The following is a 23,556-nucleotide window of genomic DNA, read 5'->3' as shown; positions in this document are numbered from 1 at the left end:
CAAATCGAACAAGTTTAAATAAACAACGAGAATTTACAACCTTTCAGTTTAAATAAAAAATTAAATTTTGCTGAGTTTATTAACATAAATGATACATAAAATAAGTTAACATCTAAAATTATTATATACTTTATTGTTGTTTTAAACTCAAAAGTCACATATGATCATTCTTTTTCTCCATTATGTGAAAAGTAAAACTGATATTCAGTTTTTTTTTTGTTACTTACGTTTTAGATATTTCAATTTTAAGTGAATATACAACTATTCAAAACTAGAGTAACAGCAATATCATGGCATACAAAATTATAACATTCTAAATGAAACAATTCATTCTCTAAATGTTGGAACCTTCTGTAAAATTTATAATACATACACACAGACTGAAATAAAAACAATAATTCAAATATAAAAGAACACAAAACAAGTCAAATAACAATATTAAAAATAAATTTGTACAAAAATTATAGTATATAATCCACGCGTATCCCTAGTTAATTATTAATACCCTATCAAAAAAGAATTATACACACTTAATCATGAATGAACCAGGAAAAACATGTTTCAAAAAAAAACAGAACCAAGAAACAGCAGTTACGAACTGTAACAGGCAAATTTACTGTTACACTTGAGCTTATTTAAGTAAAGTATAGAATTTTAAAAACACAGTTCATAGTCGATGAACAATTATGTTCAACCTCAATATTCAGTCAAGCGCAGTTAAATTATGGAAAATAATCTCAACCGCACGTTCGATTTCCTCCTCCGATATAATCAACGGCGGAACAATCCTGACGACATTCCCTTTCCCTGCCGTCAAGATCAGAAGACCAGAATCACGACAAGCATCGACCAACGGACCTGCCGGCACGTCCAGCTCCACTCCTATAATAAGCCCTTTTCCTCTAACTTCCTTCACGTGCAAGTTTCCTCCGAGTTTCTTCACCAACAGATCCTTAAAGTATAAACCTTTGCTGGAGACACTGGCCAAGAAAGAGGGTTTAGATACTTTATCAAAAACAGCGATGGCTGCACTACACACAAGAGGGTTCCCTGCAAATGTGCTTCCATGATCTCCATATTTGATGGTCTCAGCAACTTTTTCAGTTACAAGCACCGCTCCAATTGGTAAACCACCTGCTAAAGGCTTTGCAACTGTCATTATGTCAGGTGTTACACCAAATGCTTCATATGCCCATAGGTTACCGGTTCGACCCAAACCACACTGAACCTGGAGACGTAGAGAGACCAAAAGAACAAGATCAAAGTCAAGAATAGTCCTGGGAATATTCTCTGAAACCCAAAAACCGAACTGAAACCGAACCAAAATTTACAAAAACCCAAACGGTTTTTATTTCTCTAAAAAAAAAACAAAACCAAACCGGAATCAAACAAATAACTAAATGGGTACCTAATATTTGAAATGTAATAAAAATATTAATTATTTAATTATATATATAATATCATTTATAAATAATAAAAATAATAATTATTTTTTATATTTTATAATTTATAAATAAAAATATCCACCCCCACCACACCCCCCCCCCCCCCAACACCCCCGGAATTACCCAAATTACCTGTATATTTTTTGGGTTTTCGTTTTTGCCGGGATTTTTTGGTTTTTAGCTTTAAACCAGAATCAAACCCGAACTTTTTCTAATTCGGTTCACTTCGGGTTTTATACTAGAAACCCGAGTGGAACCTAACATTACCTGATCCGATCCAAAAAAATGTGCAGGTCCTAAACACCCCAACCCAAATAACATGAACGGATCCGAACCAAAAATCCAAATGCGCAGCACTAGACAGGAACTTTCAAGCTATTACACTATGATATGTACCTCATCGAAGACGAGAAGAGATCCTGCAGCATCACAAGCTGAGCGAAGAGACTGGAGAAACTCTTTTGTAGCAGAGTAAACCCCACCTTCTCCTTGAATAGGCTCCACAAACACAGCAGCTATTTTACCCAAGCGGATAAGATCAGTGGCTGCTTGAGTGTTACCGTATTCCAAGAATGTAACGCCTGGCATGATAGGTTCGAAAGGAGTTCTGTACTGTTCTTTGCTTGTTAATGCAAGAGCTCCTAAGGTTCTACCATGGAAACTATTCGTAAAGGCGATGAAGCTTGTGGCGACTTCTTTGTCTTCAGGATGGGTGAATCTCTGGAACTTTCTAGAAAACTTGATGGCTGCTTCGTTGGCTTCTGTTCCAGAGTTACAGAAGAATACACGGTCTGCAAACGAACTTGCCACAAGGCGTTTCGCTAGTTCAATCTGCAGAGAAGTTGGTAACATTTCAAAACTCTAGTATCGTGGTGTATGAAGTTGAAGTATACAATATGAGCACGATAGCATACACAATGATTAAGAATGCACATATATGGCCTAGACACAAGTTCCAAGTTCCAACCTTAGGACTAATGTTACTAAAAGATACCAAATTAATACCTGAGGAATGGTGTAATAGACATTGCTGACGTGGGCAAGAAGAGCAGCTTGGTCAGTGACAGCTTGAAGCCAATCAGGATCTCCATGGCCCAGAGCATTCACAGCGATTCCAGATGCACAATCAAGATACTCTTTCCCTTCTGCGTCCATCAATTTACAACCTTTCCCACTCGAGAGAACCACTGGAGCACGCGCGTAGGTACCCACCAGAACTTTCGCCTCCTCTTCAATCACCTTCTGGCTCACGCTCGCTTTCACCGAACCCGCGTTAGTCAATACACTCGCGATCCGGCCGTTGAATCTGATTGGGGTTCTGATCGGACGGCGTAGGAGGCTCTTCTGCAACCACGGCGCTCGCGGGAGGGTGATTTCGCCTAGAGACGCCATTTCTTTTTTCGCTTTTGGTCGGAGAAGGAACAGAGTCGTTAAAAAAAGACAGTGAAGCTGAAACTAAACTTAAGTGTAGGGTTTTAGGCTTTTAGATTTAAAATCAACTGATAATAACCCTATACTTCTTCATAATTACAGTTTAGGACTGATTGTGTTGGATTGACAATGTGAACCAAAATTAGCAAGAGGAGATTTTAAAGACAGTAGAGACTAGAGAGAGACATCATATGACATAAACAATTCATTAATCAAATTACAAAGTTATAGCTGTAACTTGTAACTGGTACACTTTAAAAAAAAAATGGAATTAATAGGAATAGAATAAAATGAATGAAATGGAATGTAATAGAAAGATAGAATTGATATGAAATGTTTTGTTTTGTATTTTGTTTCGTTTTTTTTGGACTTGATATAATATCATTCCATTCCATTCATGTTAGATGGTAAATTTCTTTATGAAATTAATGGAACTGATCATTCCACACAATTTCATTCCAAAATAGGTAATCCAGTTACAGTATAAAGAGTTTTGGAACGTGTTATATTGATAGAAAGGACCATGTGATCTTGCAATACATATTACTAAAGACAGTAAGAAAGATAGAAGTGTATCTATGATGGTGATTACATCTCATCCTGTGAAAATGGGAAAATGACAGAGCAAAAAATCATACTACTGCCTAGAGAAGAGGATATATCGAGAAACATAAACTCGAATGACCTCACCTTGAGGCCAATATTCTACAGCGGCCACGGGAAATGGCCAAAAGGGTTAACAGTAATCTACATTGTTCATACTCATATAGTTACAGTTAAAAAACATATTTGTGGGTAGGAGGTATAGTGGTTTGAGTGTGATGGGAAAAACTAAAGAATAATATGCTCATGGGCTCGTGTCGGTATCTAGTGGCATGTTTAGGTCAGGGAGCAAGAAGGAGGAGCCTTGTTCGCGTTTGCAGGACAAGGCAGATTGTGACTCAGCCTGCAACATATGAATATGATCTACTTGTTCAGTTACATGATAATTTGTAAATGTCTAGAGAGAAAGGGAAAAATAGGCTCACCTTCATCTTCTTTAGAGCATTGTTTCTTGCTCTTTGTTGCTCGACCAACTCGCGCATACTTGCTAATTCCTGATTCAAGAGAGAAAAAAACAATAACCAATACTAAGATTAGCACACCGACTTAATATAGAGACATGCATAAGAAAGTCAAAAGAAGGCTTGTACATTTTTCAGGCCTCTGCTTTCCTTCAAGAGCATGACTTCCTCATCTTTTAGCTCCGCCAGAGTCTGTCCACAAGGACGCATTTATTAGAGAAAATCGACAGATATGTAATGATATTCCTTGGCAGAACTTCAGAGTATATGTCTAAACATATTCATATACGCCATGGATGAGCCTTGTAATATAGTCCCAGTAAATGAAGAAACAGTCATTTCTGTTTTTTACTTTTTTACCTTTTTCTTCCTTGATCTTTTGAACAGAGTTGTTGTTATTGCACTCGTTTGAAAAACCTGTACACCAAAAGCCAAAACTCAGATCAGATTATGGCTTATGACTTACGACCCCACCAGATAAAAAGCCAGCTCACACCAAACTTATACCATAAAAACAAATTAGTTTTGTTTTCTTTATAAAGAAATCACACACCTACTATTGGTTTATTATAGGTACATTGTATACGGTTTAGTGGTACAGTTAGATTGATTCAATAACCGGTTTGTTCCGGATAAGCCGTCAACATGTATATATCGTGTGTTGCTCACACTTTACTCAATAACAGAAAAGTATTCCTTTTACTCTCTCTCTCCTTTTGTCATCTTGTGTTCTAAACCTCCATGAATGACGTAAGGAGATCTTTCTCTTCTGTTCATCTCTAAACACTAATATGGTATCAGAGCGTTGAGCTCAAGCTCAACATCGTTTCTTCCTGATCTTTTTGAGCTTCGTTTTGCTCTGTTTCTTCGATCTCGTTTCTTTTGTCGTTTTGCTGCGTTGCTGCGATGGTGGTTAATCTCCGCCGTTCTCGCCGAACTGGTCGTTTCACGCGTGCTGGTAGCTCGAATCCACAGCTTAACAGCCCTTCTCCCTCCGCTGGAACTGTGGGTGCTTCGCTTGTTCCGGATCCGTTTGCTGCCGCGATGAACCCAGATAGCGTTCACTCGCCGCTGTTTCTTCACCATGCCGATCATCCCGGGTTGTTGATTATCTCCATTACTTTGGACGGTTCCAACTACACCCAATGGTGCTCTGCGATGAAGATTGCCCTCGACGCAAAGAACAAGATCGCGTTTGTTGATGGGTCTCTCCCTCGTCCTGATTCCGCTACCCCTCTCTTTCGAATCTGGTCTCGTTGCAACAGTATGGTAAAATCTTGGCTCCTAAACTCGGTTTCCTCTCAAATCTATGGTAGTATTTTGTCGTTTGATGACGCCACTGAGATCTGGGTTGATCTTCATAATCGCTTCCATAAGACAAATCTACCACGGACTTTTCAGTTGATTCAACAGATACAGGACCTTCGTCAGGGTTCCCTTGATCTCTCTGGGTATTACACCACTCTCAAAACCCTTTGGGATAACTTGGATGGCACGGAATCTCCTGAAACCTGTCTCTGTTGCAAGACAACAAGTTGTTTAAGCCAACGTGCAGCCAAAGCCAAGATTGAACGAGGCAGAATCATAAAATTCTTGGCTGGTCTTAATGAGAAGTATTCTATCATCCGTAGTCAGATTCTCATGAGAAAGCCTCTCCCTGATCTTGCTGAGATTTGCAACATCTTAGATCAAGATGATAGCCAGCGTCAGTTTAACTCTGTCATTGCACCAACTGCCTTTCAAGTTAGTCATGGTGTCTCTCAGTCCTCTGTGCTGCCTGCATCCTCTAACTCGGTCTCACCTGGTGGAAATGCTGGTGACTCAAACGTTTCTACTCAGAGCGCCTTGAATGCTTTCCAAAGGAAGCCTGGAGCTGTTTGTTCTCACTGTGGAAACACTGGCCATGTAGTTGACCGTTGTTACAAGCTACATGGATACCCAGTTGGCTGGAAGAAAGGGAAATGGAACAATGATAAACCTTCACAACCGAAGCCTCCTGCTGTTACAGCCAACGTTGCTGTCCAGGACACTTCTTCTGTTGTTTCTGGTCTTGACAATCTCGTTGGGAAGCTGAACAAAGATCAAATTCAGAACTTTATTGCCTACTTCAGTTCACAACTTCAGCTCCAACCTGATCGTGGTGCTTCTCATGCTTCTGCATCTCAGTCCACTGACCAGTCGGGTATATCTTTCTCCTCTTCCACGTTCAGTTTTATTGGAATTCTCAGTGTCACTCAATGTGCCACTGATAAGCACACTTGGATAGTAGACTCTGGTGCAACACACCATGTATCTCATGAACGTGATGCCTTTGATACTCTTGATACTTCTGTTGAGCATTTCGTGAATCTTCTTAATGGTTCCACTCTCAAAGTTAGTGGAATCGGTCGGATCAATATCAATGACACTTTGACTCTACAGAATGTTCTCTTCATCCCCGAATTCAGACTTAATCTTCTGAGTGTCAGTTCATTAACTTCTGATATTGGCGCTCAAGTGATCTTTGATTCTGGTTCTTTCACTATACAGGATCCTATCAGGGGATCGACGATTGGAAGAGGTAAGAGGATTGCGAAGCTGTACGTCCTGGATGTCGCTGACAGAAGCTCTGCGGCACCTGCTTCTTCTTCTTCATTTGCTAATACTGTTGTTGATGCTTCTGTTTGGCACCAACGTTTTGGACACAGTTCTTTTGAGCGTATAGAGCTTCTTTCTGATGTACTTGGATTTTCAAAGACAAAGAATAAAGGATTAATGCATTGTGACGTTTGTCATCGTGCAAAACAAAAGAAATTGTCCTACCATTTACATCCTAAGCTGTGTTCTATGCCATTTGAGCTTCTCCACATTGATGTGTGGGGGCCCTTTTCTGAACCTACCCAAGAAGGATATAAATACTTCCTCACCATAGTTGACGATCACACACGCGTCACTTGGGTTTACCTTCTTAAACTGAAAAGTGATGTCCTCACTATCTTCCCGGAATTCATTCGAATGGTGGAGACACAGTATGATGCTCACATTAAGTCTGTTCGAGCAGATAATGCTCCTGAGCTACGCTTTGACGCTCTTTACAAGGAAAAGGGGATCATACCTTATCACTCATGTCCTGAAACTCCTGAGCAAAACTCTGTCGTAGAACGCAAGCATCAACATCTGCTCAACGTGGCAAGAGCGCTACTCTTTCAATCTGGTGTCCCTCTTAGCCACTGGGGAGATTGCATTCTCACCGCGGTGTTCTTAATAAACAGAACACCCTCTCAAGTTATTGGCAACAAGACCCCCTTTGAGATGCTCACTTCCAAGCTTCCAGATTACTCTAATTTAAAGACGTTTGGATGTCTTTGCTATGCTAGTACGTCTCCGAAGGGTCGCCACAAGTTTCAGGATAGAGCACGAGCTTGCGTCTTCCTTGGATATCCATCAGGTTATAAAGGCTACAAGCTCCTTGACATTCAAAGCCATGCAGTTTTTATATCCCGAAATGTGGTCTTCCATGAGAATCTCTTTCCTTTCCTTCACTCCACTCCTACTGCGGGTCAAGCTGAGTTCTTTCCTCAGTTGCATACTGATTCAGATACCCCTGATACTGTCCCAGCTCCTACTACTGGTACAGATCCTCAGCCTTCTACACGCAGAGTCTCTAAACCTCCGCGTCACCTTCAAGACTATGACTGCAACTCCATCAACTCATGCACCGAGCACCCTATCTCAAACTTCCTCTCATATGACGGTCTATCTGATCCTTATCTGATCTTCATCAATGCTGTCAATAGCATTCCTGAGCCACGTAACTTTGATCAAGCGTGCAAACTAAAAGAATGGTGCGATGCTATGGGAATTGAGATCACTGCTTTGGAAGAAAATAACACTTGGTTGGTGTGCTCTTTGCCTGAAGGAAAGCGAGCTGTGGGTTGCAAATGGGTCTTCAAGGTTAAACTGAATGCAGATGGCACTCTTGAGCGTTACAAAGCGAGGCTTGTTGCAAAGGGATATACCCAACAAGAAGGTATTGACTATGTCGAAACCTTCTCCCCTGTTGCCAAGCTATCCACTGTCAAGTTGCTTCTTGCTGTTGCTGCTGCAAAGAATTGGTCTCTCTCTCAACTTGACGTTTCAAACGCTTTCTTAAACGGAGACTTGGATGAAGAAATCTACATGTCTCTTCCTCCGGGATACTCACCGAGACAGGGGGAATCTTTCCCTCCTAATGCTGTTTGCAAACTAAAGAAGTCTCTCTATGGACTCAAACAAGCCTCACGTCAGTGGTTCTTAAAATTCTCTGAGACATTATTACAGATGGGCTTCAAAGTTTCTTCCGGTGATCACACCCTCTTCCTCAAGCATTCTGGCAAAGCTTACATGGCTGTATTGGTTTATGTCGACGACATCATCATTGCAAGTAGTTGTGATAAGGCAACGGAGTTACTCAAAGCAGCTCTTCATGCGTCCTTCAAACTGCGTGATCTAGGCACTCTACGTTACTTTCTTGGTCTTGAGATTGCTCGATCATCAGCAGGCATCTCTGTATGTCAACGCAAGTACATACTTGACTTGTTAACTGACACTGGTCTTCTTGGATGTAAGCCTTCCTCCATTCCTATGGATCCCAGCGTCAAGTTATCTACTGAAGATGGTGATCTTCTACCTAACGCAGAGATGTATCGTCGGTTGATTGGGAAGCTTCTTTACCTGACTTTTACTCGGCCAGACATTACCTTCGCAGTACATAAACTCTGTCAGTTCACTTCCTCTCCTCGAGCGCCACATCTCCAAGCAGCATATAAAGTCTTGCATTACCTCAAAGGGACGGTTGGTTTGGGACTTTTCTACTCTGCTAATTCCGACATGAAGCTCTCAGCCTTTGCTGATGCTGACTGGGGCTCATGTCCGGATACTCGTCAGAGTGTGTCTGGTCTATGCGTCTTTGTTGGACCTTCTCTCATTGCTTGGAAGTCAAATAAACAAGACACCGTTTCTAGTTCTTCAGCTGAGTCTGAGTATCGTGCAATGTCTGAAGCAGTTAAGGAGATGATCTGGTTTCGAAATATGATGGAGGATCTTTGGATAGAGAGTCGGGAAGCTGCACCGCTATATTGTGACAACACCGCTGCCATACATATAGCCAACAATGCTGTATTCCACGAAAGGACTAAACATGTGGAACGTGATTGTCATATTGTTCGAGAATGGGTTAAGAAAGGTCTGGTGAGAACTCTACATGTCAGAACAGCAAATCAACTAGCTGATATCCTTACTAAACCTTTGTATCCTTCTTCCTTCCGACATCTTATGAGCAAGATGGAGTTCATTAACATATATGCTCCATCTTGAGGGGGAATATTGGTTTATTATAGGTACATTGTATACGGTTTAGTGGTACAGTTAGATTGATTCAATAACCGGTTTGTTCCGGATAAGCCGTCAACATGTATATATCGTGTGTTGCTCACACTTTACTCAATAACAGAAAAGTATTCCTTTTACTCTCTCTCTCCTTTTGTCATCTTGTGTTCTAAACCTCCATGAATGACGTAAGGAGATCTTTCTCTTCTGTTCATCTCTAAACACTAATACCTACCATTCAAGAGATGACTTTAGAGGCACGATAAGGTGGAAAGAAAAGAATCACCTCGAGTTAGCATTAACAAATAACAACTTTGAAAACTTCTAACCGTGTAAATTCAGAATCTTCTTGGTCAACAACATATGCCCCTCAAAAGAAAAAGAGAAAACATAGAATCACGTGAGTGGAGCGTGAGTTCTTGGACTTAAACGCGTGTGTTTGGTCGTCACATTCACACGTCATGCTTTTTCCTCCTCAAAACCAAACTAGTGTCACGTATTCTCCACAGCACCACTTGTCCTTATTAATCATTTTAAAAATATTTCTTTATTAATTTCCTCTTCTTCTTTAGTTGAAGACTCTCTACATTGGCTCTCAAAAGAAAATTATACCCACCGATCAAAGTCAACTTCAAAGATCAGAAAACAATCTTAGCTAACTAATGTTTTGTTTTACATAAACTGGTTAACTCAACTGCCTGTCAGCAATATAATATATGACGGACGAGAACCCAATCACTTGCAACAACTGACTTTGACCACTGACAACGCGCCACATCTAATAACCGCCCTCCCCAGTCCCCACTAAACCCTACCACACACGTACCTAATCCACTCATACTCTTCTAAACGTAGATTCAATTCTACGAAAACGCCTCCTAAACCAAACGATAATCTCTCGCATTGACCGGGACAACACTTTACCGTGTAAAAAGAGCTCATCTGCTGACAAGGGGTGCTTTTTTTCAATTTAATTGTTAATGAATGTGTGATTTGACCAGAAGGCACCTCCCTTGAAGTGAGGACTTTTTGGTCTTTCCGTAAAAGCAGAAAGAGAGGTGACTGGGATGCACCAAAAGTGGGAAACGTGACTCTTTGTTTTGCAAAAGGAGCAAAAAAAAAAGAGCAAGAGAGCACCGAGTTTTAAAACTCAAATCAAGAAGTGTTTCCAAGAAGACAACCAAATCTACATATCGAGAAAGTTTTTCTTGGGAAAAAAAAAGAAAGAAACACATCAAGTTGCCTAATATTGAGTCCACGGTGGGGGTATTTTGGTCAACTAGAAGTCGGTGTACCTATATGATGATGATCATCATTAAGAGACTAGGCCGATCGTGGATAGATCCCAAGTCTCGTCGTGTGGCCGTCTGGGTAAGGTCAAGGGTATAATTGGAAACAGATAAGCCCAAACAACAAGGAAACTCGTTAAAAGACCTATGACTGTTTGAAACGCCGCATCGCGAGGGATATGTATACGTCACAGACGCACGAAACAGTACCTACCTAAGAGTCTACGTGCTACACGTAGTTTTCAAATCGGGTAAACCAAAAATAAAACGAGTGAAATGGTCGAGACAAACCTTAGATCTAAAGGTCTCAGAGGGTTTGACGGTGGCGCTGGACTCTCCAAGGCCTTCTACGGTGGTCGAACCACCGCTAAGAGACGTGGCCCCGCTCAAGGAAAGAGGAGTTGTGGGGCTGGCTCGCGTTTGGTCTCCTTTCTTCGATCTCCGTTGACGCACGCTCCATTTCAACTTGATGGGAGATGCTTCGGCTTTCTTCGGCGGTGGTGTTGGTTCCGAGTGGCGGAGCAGGAGCAGCGCGTCGGCCACCAACGAGTCGTCAGACATAGCCACTTGAGTCCAGTTTTTTCCAAACATAGTCTGAATCTTACACAGCTTTAGAGAGAGAGAGAGAGGTAAGGAGAGGGAGAGATGGTGGCGAAAAAGTAGAGAGGAAGATATCTGTGAGGCAAACTTTAATGTGTGGATTTTGTTATATATATTGAGGAGTTAGATTGAAGAGAACTAGTTTTGTTTTATTTATTTATCCTCGATAACTGTGGGACCCACTTAAATACATACGTGGCATAGACCATTTGTGGCAATGTTTTTTATTCTATCGTGTGCTGGAATTGTAGGAGAAGTAGGGTAACGTCGCGCGGATCCACTGATGAGATAAGTTATGGTAACATGACACTGCATGAGTTGGGAAAAATAAGAAATTTTTAAGCTTTAAGATACATTTCCACTTTCAATTTACACAATCAAACACATGTTGCTGGAGGTACACTTTCTCTCTCGTGATTGTCTCTTATACCTCCAATATTGTTTCTTCTTAACATTTTTTCTTTCGTAACTAAATTTTTTTTAAATAAAACAATAATCTGTCCAATTGAACACACATCTCAATTAAAGAAACATAGTAAAATACAATTCATCCATTATCTTTCATATTTTGAGACAAAAAATTGAAATCACTTTCATAGTTTCTCAAAATCTAATTGCAATGATCCCTTTTCATCATCTATCCCCGAACCTCGTTCAGCTTCGAGAAACCATGGCGAAATCGAAGTCGAAGAAGAAAGAGAACCTCAATAGTCAACCTTCTTCATCGCAGATCGACAACAGAAGTTTATATTTTGAATTCTTTAACTCTTTTTTACTTTAAAGAGTTTTTGAAATCCCTAACTTTTTTTGTTTTTTTTTGTTTATGTTGTAATTTTCCAATTGGATCGAATCTCTGAGATTTTGTGGATGGGAGAGATAATGAGAAGATCTGAGAGCTCCAGTGTGGAGAGGGCAATGTGACGGCGAGCATGTCCAAGCTCTGTTGTGGAGAGGATGACATGACGGCCAGCAGATCTGAGCTCCGGTGCGGAGATGACGCGGCGACGAACAGGTCATGCCTCTATTGTGGAAAAGAAGACGACAAGCTCTCGTGGTGTGAAGGTTAGCTTCAAAGAGCTCAATTTTGACATTTACAGATTCCAATTTCACTTCCTTTCTTTATCAGAATCTTTCTGGGATTTAAATGTTGAACACTTCTTCTTTGTATTAGAGATCTGAGAAGTAAAAGTCTTTGACTTTAATTAAAACAATTTTTTATTTATCTTTTTTTTGGTTTTCCACAACTAGTGCTCTGAATCGATAATTTGATTATATGACTAGATGGATTTTTGGGCCAAACTTGACATGACCACAACAAGAATTCATGATAATGCAGCAAGATATTTTAACTACATGACCACATCAAAAGTCTATGACGTAGTCCACAACAACAACGTCCTAAACATCAATCTTGTTCCCACCCATTAAGAGTCTATGGATGATGCAGCTCGACACCTCCTATCCAGACTCCAAAACGTGGTTTATCTACTTTCACTTGGTCTTGTATTTCATATCTATGTCAACATATGTAATTATTATAGACCAAACTTGGGAAAAGTATGGATGTTAACGTTTTAGTGTTTGTGTCCAGCTTTGATGTCCATGTCCACATATAGTTTATAACTCTATTATCTAAGTGTCCATATCCACTTTTTTATAGATGATTGAAAATATAAGAATGTTATCAACGAAAACACATCCATGAAACTTCTTAAAAGATTTTTTATATTTTTGTATCTATCCATGTCCACATCTTTTTTTTCATGTATTTGTTCTTACTTGTCCATAATTTTTCGTCCATAGTTTTTATGTCCATACATTTTTTATATAATTGTTAATATATATAAAATATATATATGAATATGGATGTTAAAATATAGAGAAAAACAAATTACAATTTACTGTGATGATTATATTTTCTTTAAATATTTTAAACTTTGACAAAAAACAAAAAAATAAGAATTTTGCTGTAAAATAAAACAACAAAAAAACTGAGAAAAGAACAAATAAAAACAAATAAAATATTAATATCGGAAGGTAAGTCTTAATTAAAAAAAGAAACTAAATATTCTGTCTACTAACTAAACTGAATAAAACAAATATATTTTTTTTGTACTTTCCTTGGACAAAAGGGTATTAATGTCCAACATCTCTCTTGGATTCTTTGAAAGTGTGCCTCCAGCGAATTGTGTTCTAAAGTGTCCAAAAAGATAAAAAAAAGTATCCTAAAAAGTAATGCACTCGAAAAATAATTGCCATGCTTTGACATTATTTGTCACTCGCGTCAGTCTGTAAAATGCGTGTTCCAGTGGAGGAAATCTTTAAAGGCGGTAGCTTCTGCACCTCTATTTTTAGGCTTCTGACAGCTTCAGTTTGTCGGTTTGTCCATTGTGGTGGATTCTTCGTAAGCATTTTCTGTAGGGGTCTTGTCAGCTGCGAAAGTTACGGGATAAAGTCGCTAACATAATTGATGACACCGAGGAATTGTTGGACTTGTCGTTTTGTGAGATTTTCGTCGGGAAAATCTAAGAGCCTTGTAGCCAGATGGGCCTGAGGCGTAAAGTTGCCATCTGTAATTTGCATTCCAAGGAAGTCGATATTGGGCTGGGTTATGACCATTTTTCGGGCCGAAAGCATGATTCTATATTGAATGACAATGCTTTGAAATTGCTGAAGAAGCTGAATGTGCTCGGTTTCGGTAGACGAGAACAGCAATATGTCATCAATATAAATTAAGGCCGTATGAAGTAGAGGCTTGAATATACGAAGCATCGCTTGTTGGAATAATGATGGTGCGGTCTTGAGTCCAAAAGGTAAGACGTTCCACTGCAGATGACAATTAGGAAGACAGAACGTAGTTTTGTATCTTTCTTCAGGATGAACGCCAAGTTTCCAGAATCCTGACTTAAGATCAAATTTTGAGAAAATAGTTGCCCCTTGAAGATGTTGAAGAAGCGCCATTTTGTTTGGTAGCGGAAATTTGATATCTTGTAGATACTGATTCAGTGGTTTGTAGTCGATGACTAGTCTTAGCTTCCCTCTTGCTTGTTCTGCACGATTGTTAACGTAAAAGGCTTTGCATGCCCATGGCGAGTTGGTTGCAGAGACTACTCCTTGTTGTACTAGCTGGTCGCATTCTTCATTCGCTTGTTGTAGTAGGGTTGGTGGCATTCCCGCATGACTCGCTTTAGTCGGAGTTGTTTGTATGTTTTCTTTGAATGGCAAAGAAACAAAGAACTCCGAATTTAACCACAGCGGGTTATTGCACTTCTGTAGGAATTCTGTATGAGAGTCTGCACAAGAAATCTCCGTCAACTTCTCCTTGATCTTAGTAAATTCTTGAGAAATTAATCCTTCAACTGCGAAAAGTCGTGGAATTGACGTGAATGCTTTGAAGAGACTTCTCCATTTTAAACCGTGCGGTTCGATAGAGATATCAAATTTTTTCTTGAAGACATAATATGAATCTCATCCCAGTATTAGATCTTTCCCAGGTGCCGTAGAGCCAAGGACTTCCGTAGTAATATGACAACCGGAGAAAAGTTCGATTCTGATAGGTTTTGACTTGAGCTTTACTGTCAATGAACCTGAGTTAGCGACTCGAAATTCTTGCTGGTGAGGTAGCCACATCGACGGAGAAAGAATCTTGGGATTAATGATCGTTGTGTGGGCTCTGGTATCTATGAATGCAATGGCGCGAACCGGGTCTTCTTGACCAGATGGGTCTAAAATCATCACTGGTAGATGAGGAGTTTGTATGTCGTCATGTCGCGGCATTTTTGTAATTTTGAAGCAGCAATCATTTTCTTCTTCGGCAGATGAATCAGAAGAGTTGTCATAATCTGAGTAACCACAAATGGCATCGTTGTCGTTACTATCATAAGATAGAACTGATTCTAAATCGTGGCCTTCGAGATCAATATCTGGTGCTATTTCAGATATTGAATTGATTAAGTACTGCTTCTTTTTAGCTGACTTGTTCGGACAGTTTTTTGCAAAATGTCATTCATTTCGACATAGAAAGCATTTTGTTGATTTCCTTAAGCCTCGTTTCTTCCGAAAGAATCTCTTGCGTCTAAATCTGTCGGGGCACCTAGAGAATCGTTTTTTGAATCTTCAATGTTTTTTTTGTGGGTCGCACGAACAAAATTTTTTGGACTTAGAACACTTGATTGATAGATCCGGTCGGGAGCATATCTTCGACAGTTGCTTTGATCTATCCATAAACTCTGTCCAGAATTCTTTATTCATAAACTCTATCCATAAACTTATTTCAATGTATTATCGAGGACGAATATGACCGAGTAGTATTATTTTGAAATTTCTATTTTTCCAACGTATTTATGACTATTCAATTTCTTGGTCACGTCGACTACTTACTTATGGAATGGCCTTGAAGTATGGAGATGGATGACCGTCATAATCTATGCGCCCCTATATAAATAAGCGAACCTATAAACCAACAGCTAAACCAATATAAAAGTCGTCAAATAGAACTTTAAAAAAATTCTCGAGAGCGCTTTTTACCTTCGATTTTTGGAAGGTGTTTTGAATCTTTTGATATACTAAATTTAAAACTGGATAGTATTAAGTTGGAACAAGATGCAAGGAAAAACCATTTGAATGAGTTTTAGACACGTTTTGGTTGCAAGGTATACTAGTAGTACTCCCTCTGTGTGTTAACACCAAAGTGTAAACAACAAGTGTCATGACATCAATGAATTCGTTCAGTAAATACACATCCTTTGCTAAGCGTTGATCTTCATATGAGTCGACCACATACGTCTCTCCCTCTCTCTCTCTCTCTCTCGAAAATGTACCTTATCGTCAGGGAGCTAGCATTCAAAAGAGTAGCATCTTAAATCACATTTTGGGCCTGTATACTATCATCTACAATAGTTCATAATTCATAAGCGTAGGTTTTAAATTCATCTCCGACCTCATTTTATTGAAATCATTTTAATCATACTTTAGTTGAACCAAAAACAAATGTTGCATTTTGAAAAGAAGATGCTAGCGAATAAGAACCTTCCGAGTCTCTGACCTCACAAACGTAGGATTTTAGTTTCCTGAAGTCAGTAGTAAAAGTAATGATGATTGTTGTCTTCTCACTTTTACCGAAAGTTAAAAAACCGTTCCCCCACTAATCCGGTTTTCAAAATCGCATTTTCTAATTTCCGGTTTACAGATAACCGGTCTGACTCCATCACTTTCATTTCCACTTGAACACCTCCCTCTCTCCATCATCATTCATCACCAAAAAAAACCCTAAAGCACCTGGAGCCGCCGAGATCATCAGCTCCAATGGCGGCGCTTCACCTCGCCAGACGCAAACAAAGGCTACAATCTAACCCCTCTCTGTTTCATCTCTTCTCCACCTCATCTCCTCAAGACGGGAACGAATCCGGCGAACAGCCTCCTCAACAACCACCGTCGGATCTCAAAATCTCCTCCTACTTCAGTGGCATCAAGAGCAGCCTGAAACAACAATCTCAAGCTAGATTCGATGCCAAAGCTCAAACCTTTTCCGGCGGAGACTTTCAGGACATCAGGCGCAATCTCAACGAGTTCCGGCGAAGAGCAGCATCTCCTCCGGCGAGGGGTTTGCAGGATCTTTACAAGCAAACCGTGCTGTCTAAACCCAAACCCGAAAGCTCGTCTTTTGAGAACCTAAAGCAAAACTTAAGGCAGATGAGGCCACCACAAGAGACGAGGTGGTCTAATCTATCGAGCATTCAGGGGATCATGAAGGCGAAACGTAATGATAACAACGTCGGTTTGCCTGTTTCAGTGTTTGGGGAGGAGCTTGAAGAGAGGAAGAGGAAGGGAGATGAGACGGAGGAGATGAAGTCGGAGTTTATCAAGAGATACAACACTGAAGAGCTGGGGGAGATGCTGAGACGGTATAGACCAGAGGGGAAGAAAGAAGAAGGTTGGTTCTCGTTGCAGGAGCTGAACCAGAGGCTTGTTAAGCTGAGAGAGGTGGAAGAGGAAGCAGCTCAGGGGACGAGGAAGGGGCTTCCCTTCGATGATCTCAGGTTTGGTATTCAAGAAAAGAAAGAAGCAGAAGCCAGAAAATCACTAGCATGTACGTGTGTTCCTGACTTCCCCTGCCTCCTGCAGTGTTTAGATATTCTTGGTGTTCTGTTGATATTTTTGTGGTTTAATTGGAAGGTTGATCTGCTGTTTGCAGTTCAGAACGTGGATCTTTTCAGCGTGTTTAGTGATACTCCAAAGTATTTGCTGGAGCCTCCCAAAGAGGAGCTAGTTCAAACTGTAAGTCTTTTTTTTTTAGTTTCTTGAATCTTTAAGATTTTAGGCATTGATTATGTGTAAAATCAAACGCAGTATTTCCACCCGGATAACATGTCATCTGCGGAGAAGATGAAAATCGAGCTTGCAAAGGTCAGGGAAGAGTTCAAGATGTCTGAATCCGATTGTGGTTCTGCACGTGTTCAAGGTATATTTGAATCCCACAAAGGGAGCTTCTGTCCTGATCAATGTTTGTCTTTAGCTATCAATACAAGGCTAATCTGACTGGTTAATGACAGAGAATTTTATTTGTTACATAATTGGTTAGTGATTTCTATGGTCTTTCCTTTGTAGTGGCACAACTGACTACTAAGATCAAGCATTTATCCTCTGTTCTACATAAAAAGGTAGCTTTTATTCCTCTTTTTTTTTTTTTATCTTCCTGAAGCCAGTAGAGGCGGTTTTCGATTATGTAACATAATTGTGTATCCTATGAAACCTAATCTAGGACAAGCATTCGAGAAAGGGACTTATAGCAATGGTGCATAGACGGAAGAAACTGCTCAAGTATATGAGACGAACAGACTGGGACTCTTACTGCCTTTCACTCTCAAAACTCGGTCTTCGTGACAACCCTGATTACAAGTTTTAAACAAATGAATCTTGATCTCTGTAACTCTCTTTTTGTTTTTTTTCATTTTGGCAAAAGAGATAATGTTGGTCTTTCTGTTCCATCATTTTGGGGGAGAAGAGTTGTGCTAGAGTTTATTACTGCAGGCTATATAGGCAAATAGACTAAAGTTGTGTGAGAAGTTTGATAATAAAGTTAAATTATAGTCCAATCCAATGTATCTTATCTCAGACATGAATATGAGTTTTACTTCATTTTCTTGGTCTTGCTAGCATCTTGAAAGGCTTCTCTTTAAGATCCGTTGGGCCTGTTAAGGCTTACTATCTTCTCAGGCTCATTATTCTTATAAGGCCCAATCAGTTCAGTTTTGGAAAAAAGTTTTAATTTGAGCTGATTGTCAACTGTACAGCTGTGTGTAAGTGTATGTGACCACTTGTGTGGGCAATTAAAGTTGAAGAGGACAGACATAGAAAGTTCACATGAATAATGTTCAAGACTTTTGGACCTTTCTTCCAATATTTTTTTAAAAAAGGAAAAAATATATTCTTTGGATTCAGTTCCTTCAACCATGACTTGTCCCTAAATCCGCATGAATTGAATTATGCACAGTGACCCAATCGAATCATTTGGAGTAATGTGCCTCAATGCAAACAAACCTATAGAGATTACTATATTCCTTTTTTTTCTATCTCTATATAAGCAGAGCATTTATCTTATCTTGGGATGTTAATTTTTGTTTGTAATCTACAGTAAAATACAAATTAATTGAGAGAATGGAGCATGATATTAATCTTCTCTATCAGTCCACAATTCCACGTCTTATCACCCCACGTCCAGTCTCTCTCTCTCTCTCATCAAGGCAGCACTCTCTTTTTTTGGGTTTGGTTTCAACTTTTTACACCTTTTGATAACTGCCACATGAAAACCAAACCAATACACTGTCTTTCTCTCTCCGTTTCCCAACCCCAACTGTGTCCTGTCCTCCTCTCTTGTCTCCATCTTCAGACAAAGATTATCTCAAAGATTTCTTCCCATCTCCATTAAAAGAACTCAAAAGGAAGAAGCTTCATAATAGTTTCATTCTTTCTCTCTCTCTCTGCATGTTTGTGAAACACCAACTAAAAAGAATGTGTCTCCTTCGTCATTTGATGTTGCCTATTTGGGTTCTTCTGGGCTTCTCCTTCTTCTCCGTTGTTTTCGTTACTGCTGCTCCCCAAGAAATCCTTATCTCTCAGGCTTCTCCTCGAACCGGAGGAGCTCAATCCCCAGGTAAAATTCAAAATCAAGCTACTGATTTTGAGTGATTGGGTCTTACTGGTTGAGTGCTAGAGGAGACCAAAAGGAATCGACTTTACATGAAATTGATACTATTTCTGGTATAACAAAAATGGAAACTTTCCACTGATAAAACAAAAAGTTGACCTTTTTCAATTATACACTTTCTCTCAGGGCCTCCCATTGTCAAAGTGGTGATTCGCCAGGACCTGAACAAGAAGATTCTAATTGCTCTTATAGCCTCCTCAACACTCCTCTGTATCACAGTCATGATGATTCTCTACCTCTTGCTATGGAGGTACCGAAGTATGAACAACAACAGCTTCAACGGGATCAAGGGGAAGTCCGGTAATGTTAAAGCTTAACTCTTTTTATCCTTTACAAATGTAATCTTCTTGGTGTTGTTGTGCTTACTTTTTTTGGTTCTTTGTTTATTATCTGAAGATTCTGTGAAGAGTAGTGGATCCACGAAACCTGTTGTACACAAGGTTGATTCTGTGAAGAAAGGAACTATCCCTGTCTATGAATACCAGCTGCTGGAGTCTGGTACAAACAAGTTTAGCGATGGTAATGTGTTGAGCCGAGGTGGTCGTGGATGTCTTTACAGCGCTTGTCTTGATGGGAAGTCTTCTGTCACTGTGAAGAAGCTTGATGTTGGTGGAGAGACAGACATTGAAAAACAGTTTGAGGTTTTGATCGGCTTCCTTCCACAGTATTTAACCATCTCATTTAATGAATCATAACTCTTTTGGTTTCTTTGTTGAACTATAATGCAGAATGAGGTAGACTGGTTGGCGAAGATCAAGCATCAGAACGTAATCTCCCTTTTGGGGTTTAGCGTCTATAGGCAAACGAGATGTATTGTGTATGAGATGATGCAGAATGGATCTTTGGAGAGTCGGCTGCATGGTAAGGGAGATGATCCTAGTTTATGAACTCTTTGTTCAATCTTTTAACATTTTTTCTTACTTTTTTTTTTTGGATATATTTGAAGGGCCTAGTCAAGGTTCAGGTTTAACTTGGCAGCTTAGAATGAAAATCGCGGTCGATATAGCAAGGTAAAGTCCATTCATCCATTAGCAGTTTCATTTAATCTCCAAGCACATTTGTATGCTTACAAAGTTTTTTCTCTTTTTTCTTTAATAAAGAGGGTTAGAGTATCTTCATGAGCATTGCCATCCTCCTGTAGTTCACAGAGATTTGAAATCGTCTAACATCCTTCTAGACTCTGATTTCAACGCAAAGGTAAAAAGATAAAAGCTTGATATGTATAATAATAATGTAACATTCTTCTTGTAATGATATATGTTTGCTTCTCTCTTCAGATATCAGATTTTGGGTATGCAACTGTGTTGATGACTCAGAACAAAAATCTGAACAGACCTTCTGAGTATCTTCTTGATGGTAATAACTAAACAACTAGTCTCTCACATTTTTCTTTATCTGTTGCTCAAAATTGTCTCTTTGTGTGTTTTCATCTTTTTAAAGGGAAAGTAACAGACAAGAATGATGTATACTCATTTGGGGTGATTCTCCTAGAACTTCTCCTGGGGAAGAGATCAGTAGTGGAGAAACCATCAACTGAACCAGAATCCGTTGTCACTTGGGTACGTACAAACTTTCAAGATAATGTGCTTTAAATCCTCTTTGGCTTTTTTAAGATATCTATTTGTTGAACAGGCTGTACCAAAGCTGAGTGACAGAGCTAATCTGCCAAACATATTGGATCCTGCAATCAAAGGAACCATGGATTTGAAGCATCTTTATCAGGTAGCAGCGGTGGCAGTGTTGTGTGTGCAGCCAGAGCCAAGTTACAGACCACTTATAACCGATGTGTTGCACTCACTCATCCCTCTTCTACCACTAGACCTCGGCGGATCATTGAGAATTTTATAAAAACACATTTTCATTTCCTTTATTGTAATCTTTTCATTTTGAATTGAATGTTGTTGGTGTTCTTGTGCAAAATTCCACTTTTTATCTGTTTTTTTTTTGGTAATCGTATCAAGTAGTTTGGTAAGTACAATTAATTAGGTTTTTGACTTTCTGACCAAACACAAAAAAAAATAGACAAAAGCTTTTGACTTTGGGGACCAAACATAAGAAGACAAAACTCTGAGAGAAAGAGAAAGAGTTGTAATTAATTAACCTTATCCGTTTGTTCGATTCCCTAAGCGAGAAACTTGACGAATTGAGTTATGAGAGAGAGAAGATGGAGGAGGATCAGAAAACCACATCAAGAAGAAGATCTATCATCATCAGTCTCAAAGACATTCCTCCTTTGGATCCTTCTTCTATCCCCCCAACACACTCCTCTCTGGTAAATATAAATATATACTTTCTTCATTCAATTTTACTTCCAAATTCGATTGTTCTGTAACGTTCCTCGTTGATTTGGCTATTCTTTTTTTAATACCAAAGACGTTTTCAATTGTTTTGTCAGAAGCCAAGAACAATGATGGTGCCAGGTACTGTGCCAAAGCAGAGATACCAAGAGATGAGGCTTGAAGAAGACAATGTCAAGTCTTCCTTCTCTAACATTCAGATCGATCCTAATAGCACAAGAAGCGTTAGCACCACACAAGAGAATCACCCTGTTCTCAAACCTGTAGAAGATGCCAAATCAATATCTAAAGGTGTTACCTTTTCTTCATTCACCTCCCTTAGTCATCTTCTTGTTTTATCTTTTAGGTTCATCACATTAAAGTGACTGGTTTTAACTTTTAGGTTTTGTTTTTTTTTCTCATGCTGAGATTTGTTTCTTTGTGTAAACGCTTGTGGTCCAGATGAATCTAAGAAAGGTTCAGCAAAATCATTGTTACACGAAATGTGTATTTCCAAGAGATGGAAACCTCCTGTTTATGATTGCTGTAATGTTGATGGACCTTGTCATATGAGATTGTAAGTCACACATAACTTACCTGCACCTTGCTTCTACTCACAACCTTTTAATTTGCATGAACTTGGTTTATTTATGTTTTTGGGTCAAGGTTTACATATAAAGTTGTGGTTGAGATTAGAGATTCTTCAGGAACAACTGTTTTGGAATGTTTTGGTGATCCCAAACACAAGAAGAAAGCTGCTGCTGAGCATGCAGCTGAAGGAGCGCTCTGGTATCTTGACCATGTAAAGCCAAAGCAGACAAAAGCTGCATCAGTAACTCATCATCATCTACTCAGATGAAGTAACCTGAGAGTTTAGTAGACTAGTCATTATACATTTCTAACAAGGGAGGGATGCCTAAAGTATATTGCTATCTGTTAATTTGTTTTGGTTGTTGATCTGTATCAGAATTTGTTTTGGTCCTCATATCTCAATCCTTATGCTATTTTATAAAACTTGTAATGTGAAATCTTATTAGTTTTGTAAAGGCAATAAAACAAAAATATCTCAAAACAAATAAAGCAGCCAACAGCCACTGCTAGTCAAATAAACATTTTTTGGTTCTTTTTGCAGTATTTTTCTAATGATGAAGGCGGTGGTTTATTATTACTCTTGTGGGTTTGGTTCTAAACGAAACTAAAAAACCACCTGTTTCTGAAAATCACAGGGTGTAGTGTTGCTGGATAGCCTCTATGTCAACCCCCTTCTGCTTCACTACTGATTCAATGGATGACGACGCTCTCTTAACCTGAAAAATTACAAGAGAATAATTATGCCAAGGTCATATTCTTAGGAACAGAAATGTTATGGATTAATCAGTTGCTTAGAGCCTTGCCCTGCAACTTCAGCTCGTCTCTTGGCTTGATCTGCTATCTCTGAAAGTTCTCTATAAGTGCTCTTGTCGTTGAACATCTCTGAGGGTTGAGCAGGTTGCAATCCATGAAGGGTACTGATAGAGTTTAGATATCTCTAACTCTCAGACTCTTCTTATTGATCACTCCAACACCAAGTACAAGCTAGAACAGAGATTACAAGATGATAAACGAATAGCTTTGAGCTTGACTCCGGCTAGGCTCTCATGGCGAGCTTCACCTTCGTCACCGATCTCATGGTGATCGGGTCAAGATGACTCATGGCGTCAATCTACAGCAACATCAAAGCATAAAGAACGAATGAAGAAGGAGAACTCTATTTATATCTCAGTCTCTATCGTGAGTCTTCTTCTAACGGCAAACCTGCCAAACCATCCGGAGAGTTTGCTCTATTCCTTTCCCACGTCAGCATCTGATATTAGATGTCTATCAATACTCCCCTCAACCAAAACAAGCTTGCCCTCAAGC

At 39.5% G+C, this 23,556-nt stretch overlaps 5 protein-coding genes and 1 long non-coding RNA gene across 6 annotated transcripts; 4 read left to right on the top strand and 2 right to left on the bottom strand.

Annotated features, from left to right (window-relative positions):
* Positions 1-537: 537 nt before the first annotated feature.
* On the bottom strand, positions 538-2,914 carry LOC106411585 (acetylornithine aminotransferase, chloroplastic/mitochondrial-like). Its single transcript, XM_048755860.1, has 3 exons — positions 2,451-2,914; positions 1,842-2,276; positions 538-1,228 (listed from the first exon to the last, which is right to left on the bottom strand). Exons 1-3 carry the CDS (start codon positions 2,835-2,837, stop codon positions 704-706), a joined length of 1,347 nt encoding a protein of 448 aa, XP_048611817.1. The 5' UTR covers positions 2,838-2,914; the 3' UTR covers positions 538-703.
* Positions 2,915-3,365: 451 nt separating this feature from the next.
* Positions 3,366-11,296, bottom strand: LOC106396800. Its single transcript, XM_013837292.3, has 5 exons — positions 10,867-11,296; positions 4,301-4,357; positions 4,070-4,132; positions 3,905-3,973; positions 3,366-3,822 (listed from the first exon to the last, which is right to left on the bottom strand). The coding sequence occupies exons 1-5, from the start codon at positions 11,164-11,166 to the stop codon at positions 3,724-3,726; spliced, it is 588 nt and encodes a 195-aa protein (XP_013692746.2). The 5' UTR covers positions 11,167-11,296; the 3' UTR covers positions 3,366-3,723.
* Positions 11,297-11,716: 420 nt separating this feature from the next.
* Positions 11,717-12,767, top strand: LOC125586060. The gene is made up of 2 exons (XR_007322749.1): positions 11,717-12,237; positions 12,457-12,767. It is a non-coding gene; the product is annotated as an uncharacterized LOC125586060 (long non-coding RNA).
* A 3,637-nt stretch (positions 12,768-16,404) lies between these two features.
* LOC106396791 (probable 37S ribosomal protein S28, mitochondrial) lies at positions 16,405-18,269 on the top strand. Its single transcript, XM_013837279.3, has 5 exons — positions 16,405-17,263; positions 17,369-17,451; positions 17,524-17,635; positions 17,782-17,834; positions 17,936-18,269. Exons 1-5 carry the CDS (start codon positions 16,480-16,482, stop codon positions 18,077-18,079), a joined length of 1,176 nt encoding a protein of 391 aa, XP_013692733.2. The 5' UTR covers positions 16,405-16,479; the 3' UTR covers positions 18,080-18,269.
* Positions 18,270-18,877: 608 nt separating this feature from the next.
* On the top strand, positions 18,878-21,320 carry LOC106396781 (probable receptor-like protein kinase At1g80640). Its single transcript, XM_048755842.1, has 9 exons — positions 18,878-19,327; positions 19,508-19,681; positions 19,778-20,022; positions 20,110-20,242; positions 20,328-20,391; positions 20,482-20,578; positions 20,659-20,737; positions 20,822-20,940; positions 21,014-21,320. The coding sequence occupies exons 1-9, from the start codon at positions 19,159-19,161 to the stop codon at positions 21,227-21,229; spliced, it is 1,296 nt and encodes a 431-aa protein (XP_048611799.1). The 5' UTR covers positions 18,878-19,158; the 3' UTR covers positions 21,230-21,320.
* A 119-nt stretch (positions 21,321-21,439) lies between these two features.
* Positions 21,440-22,791, top strand: LOC106396767 (ribonuclease 3-like protein 1). The gene is made up of 4 exons (XM_048755849.1): positions 21,440-21,653; positions 21,777-21,969; positions 22,120-22,234; positions 22,324-22,791. The coding sequence occupies exons 1-4, from the start codon at positions 21,546-21,548 to the stop codon at positions 22,514-22,516; spliced, it is 609 nt and encodes a 202-aa protein (XP_048611806.1). The 5' UTR covers positions 21,440-21,545; the 3' UTR covers positions 22,517-22,791.
* The last annotated feature ends 765 nt before the right edge of the window (positions 22,792-23,556 follow it).

This window comes from Brassica napus, chromosome A2 (genome assembly GCF_020379485.1).
Source record: "Brassica napus cultivar Da-Ae chromosome A2, Da-Ae, whole genome shotgun sequence".
Lineage (NCBI taxonomy): Eukaryota > Viridiplantae > Streptophyta > Magnoliopsida > Brassicales > Brassicaceae > Brassica > Brassica napus.
The sequence above is the reverse complement of the archived record's forward strand: the minus strand, read 5'-3'. Positions and strand labels throughout refer to the sequence as shown.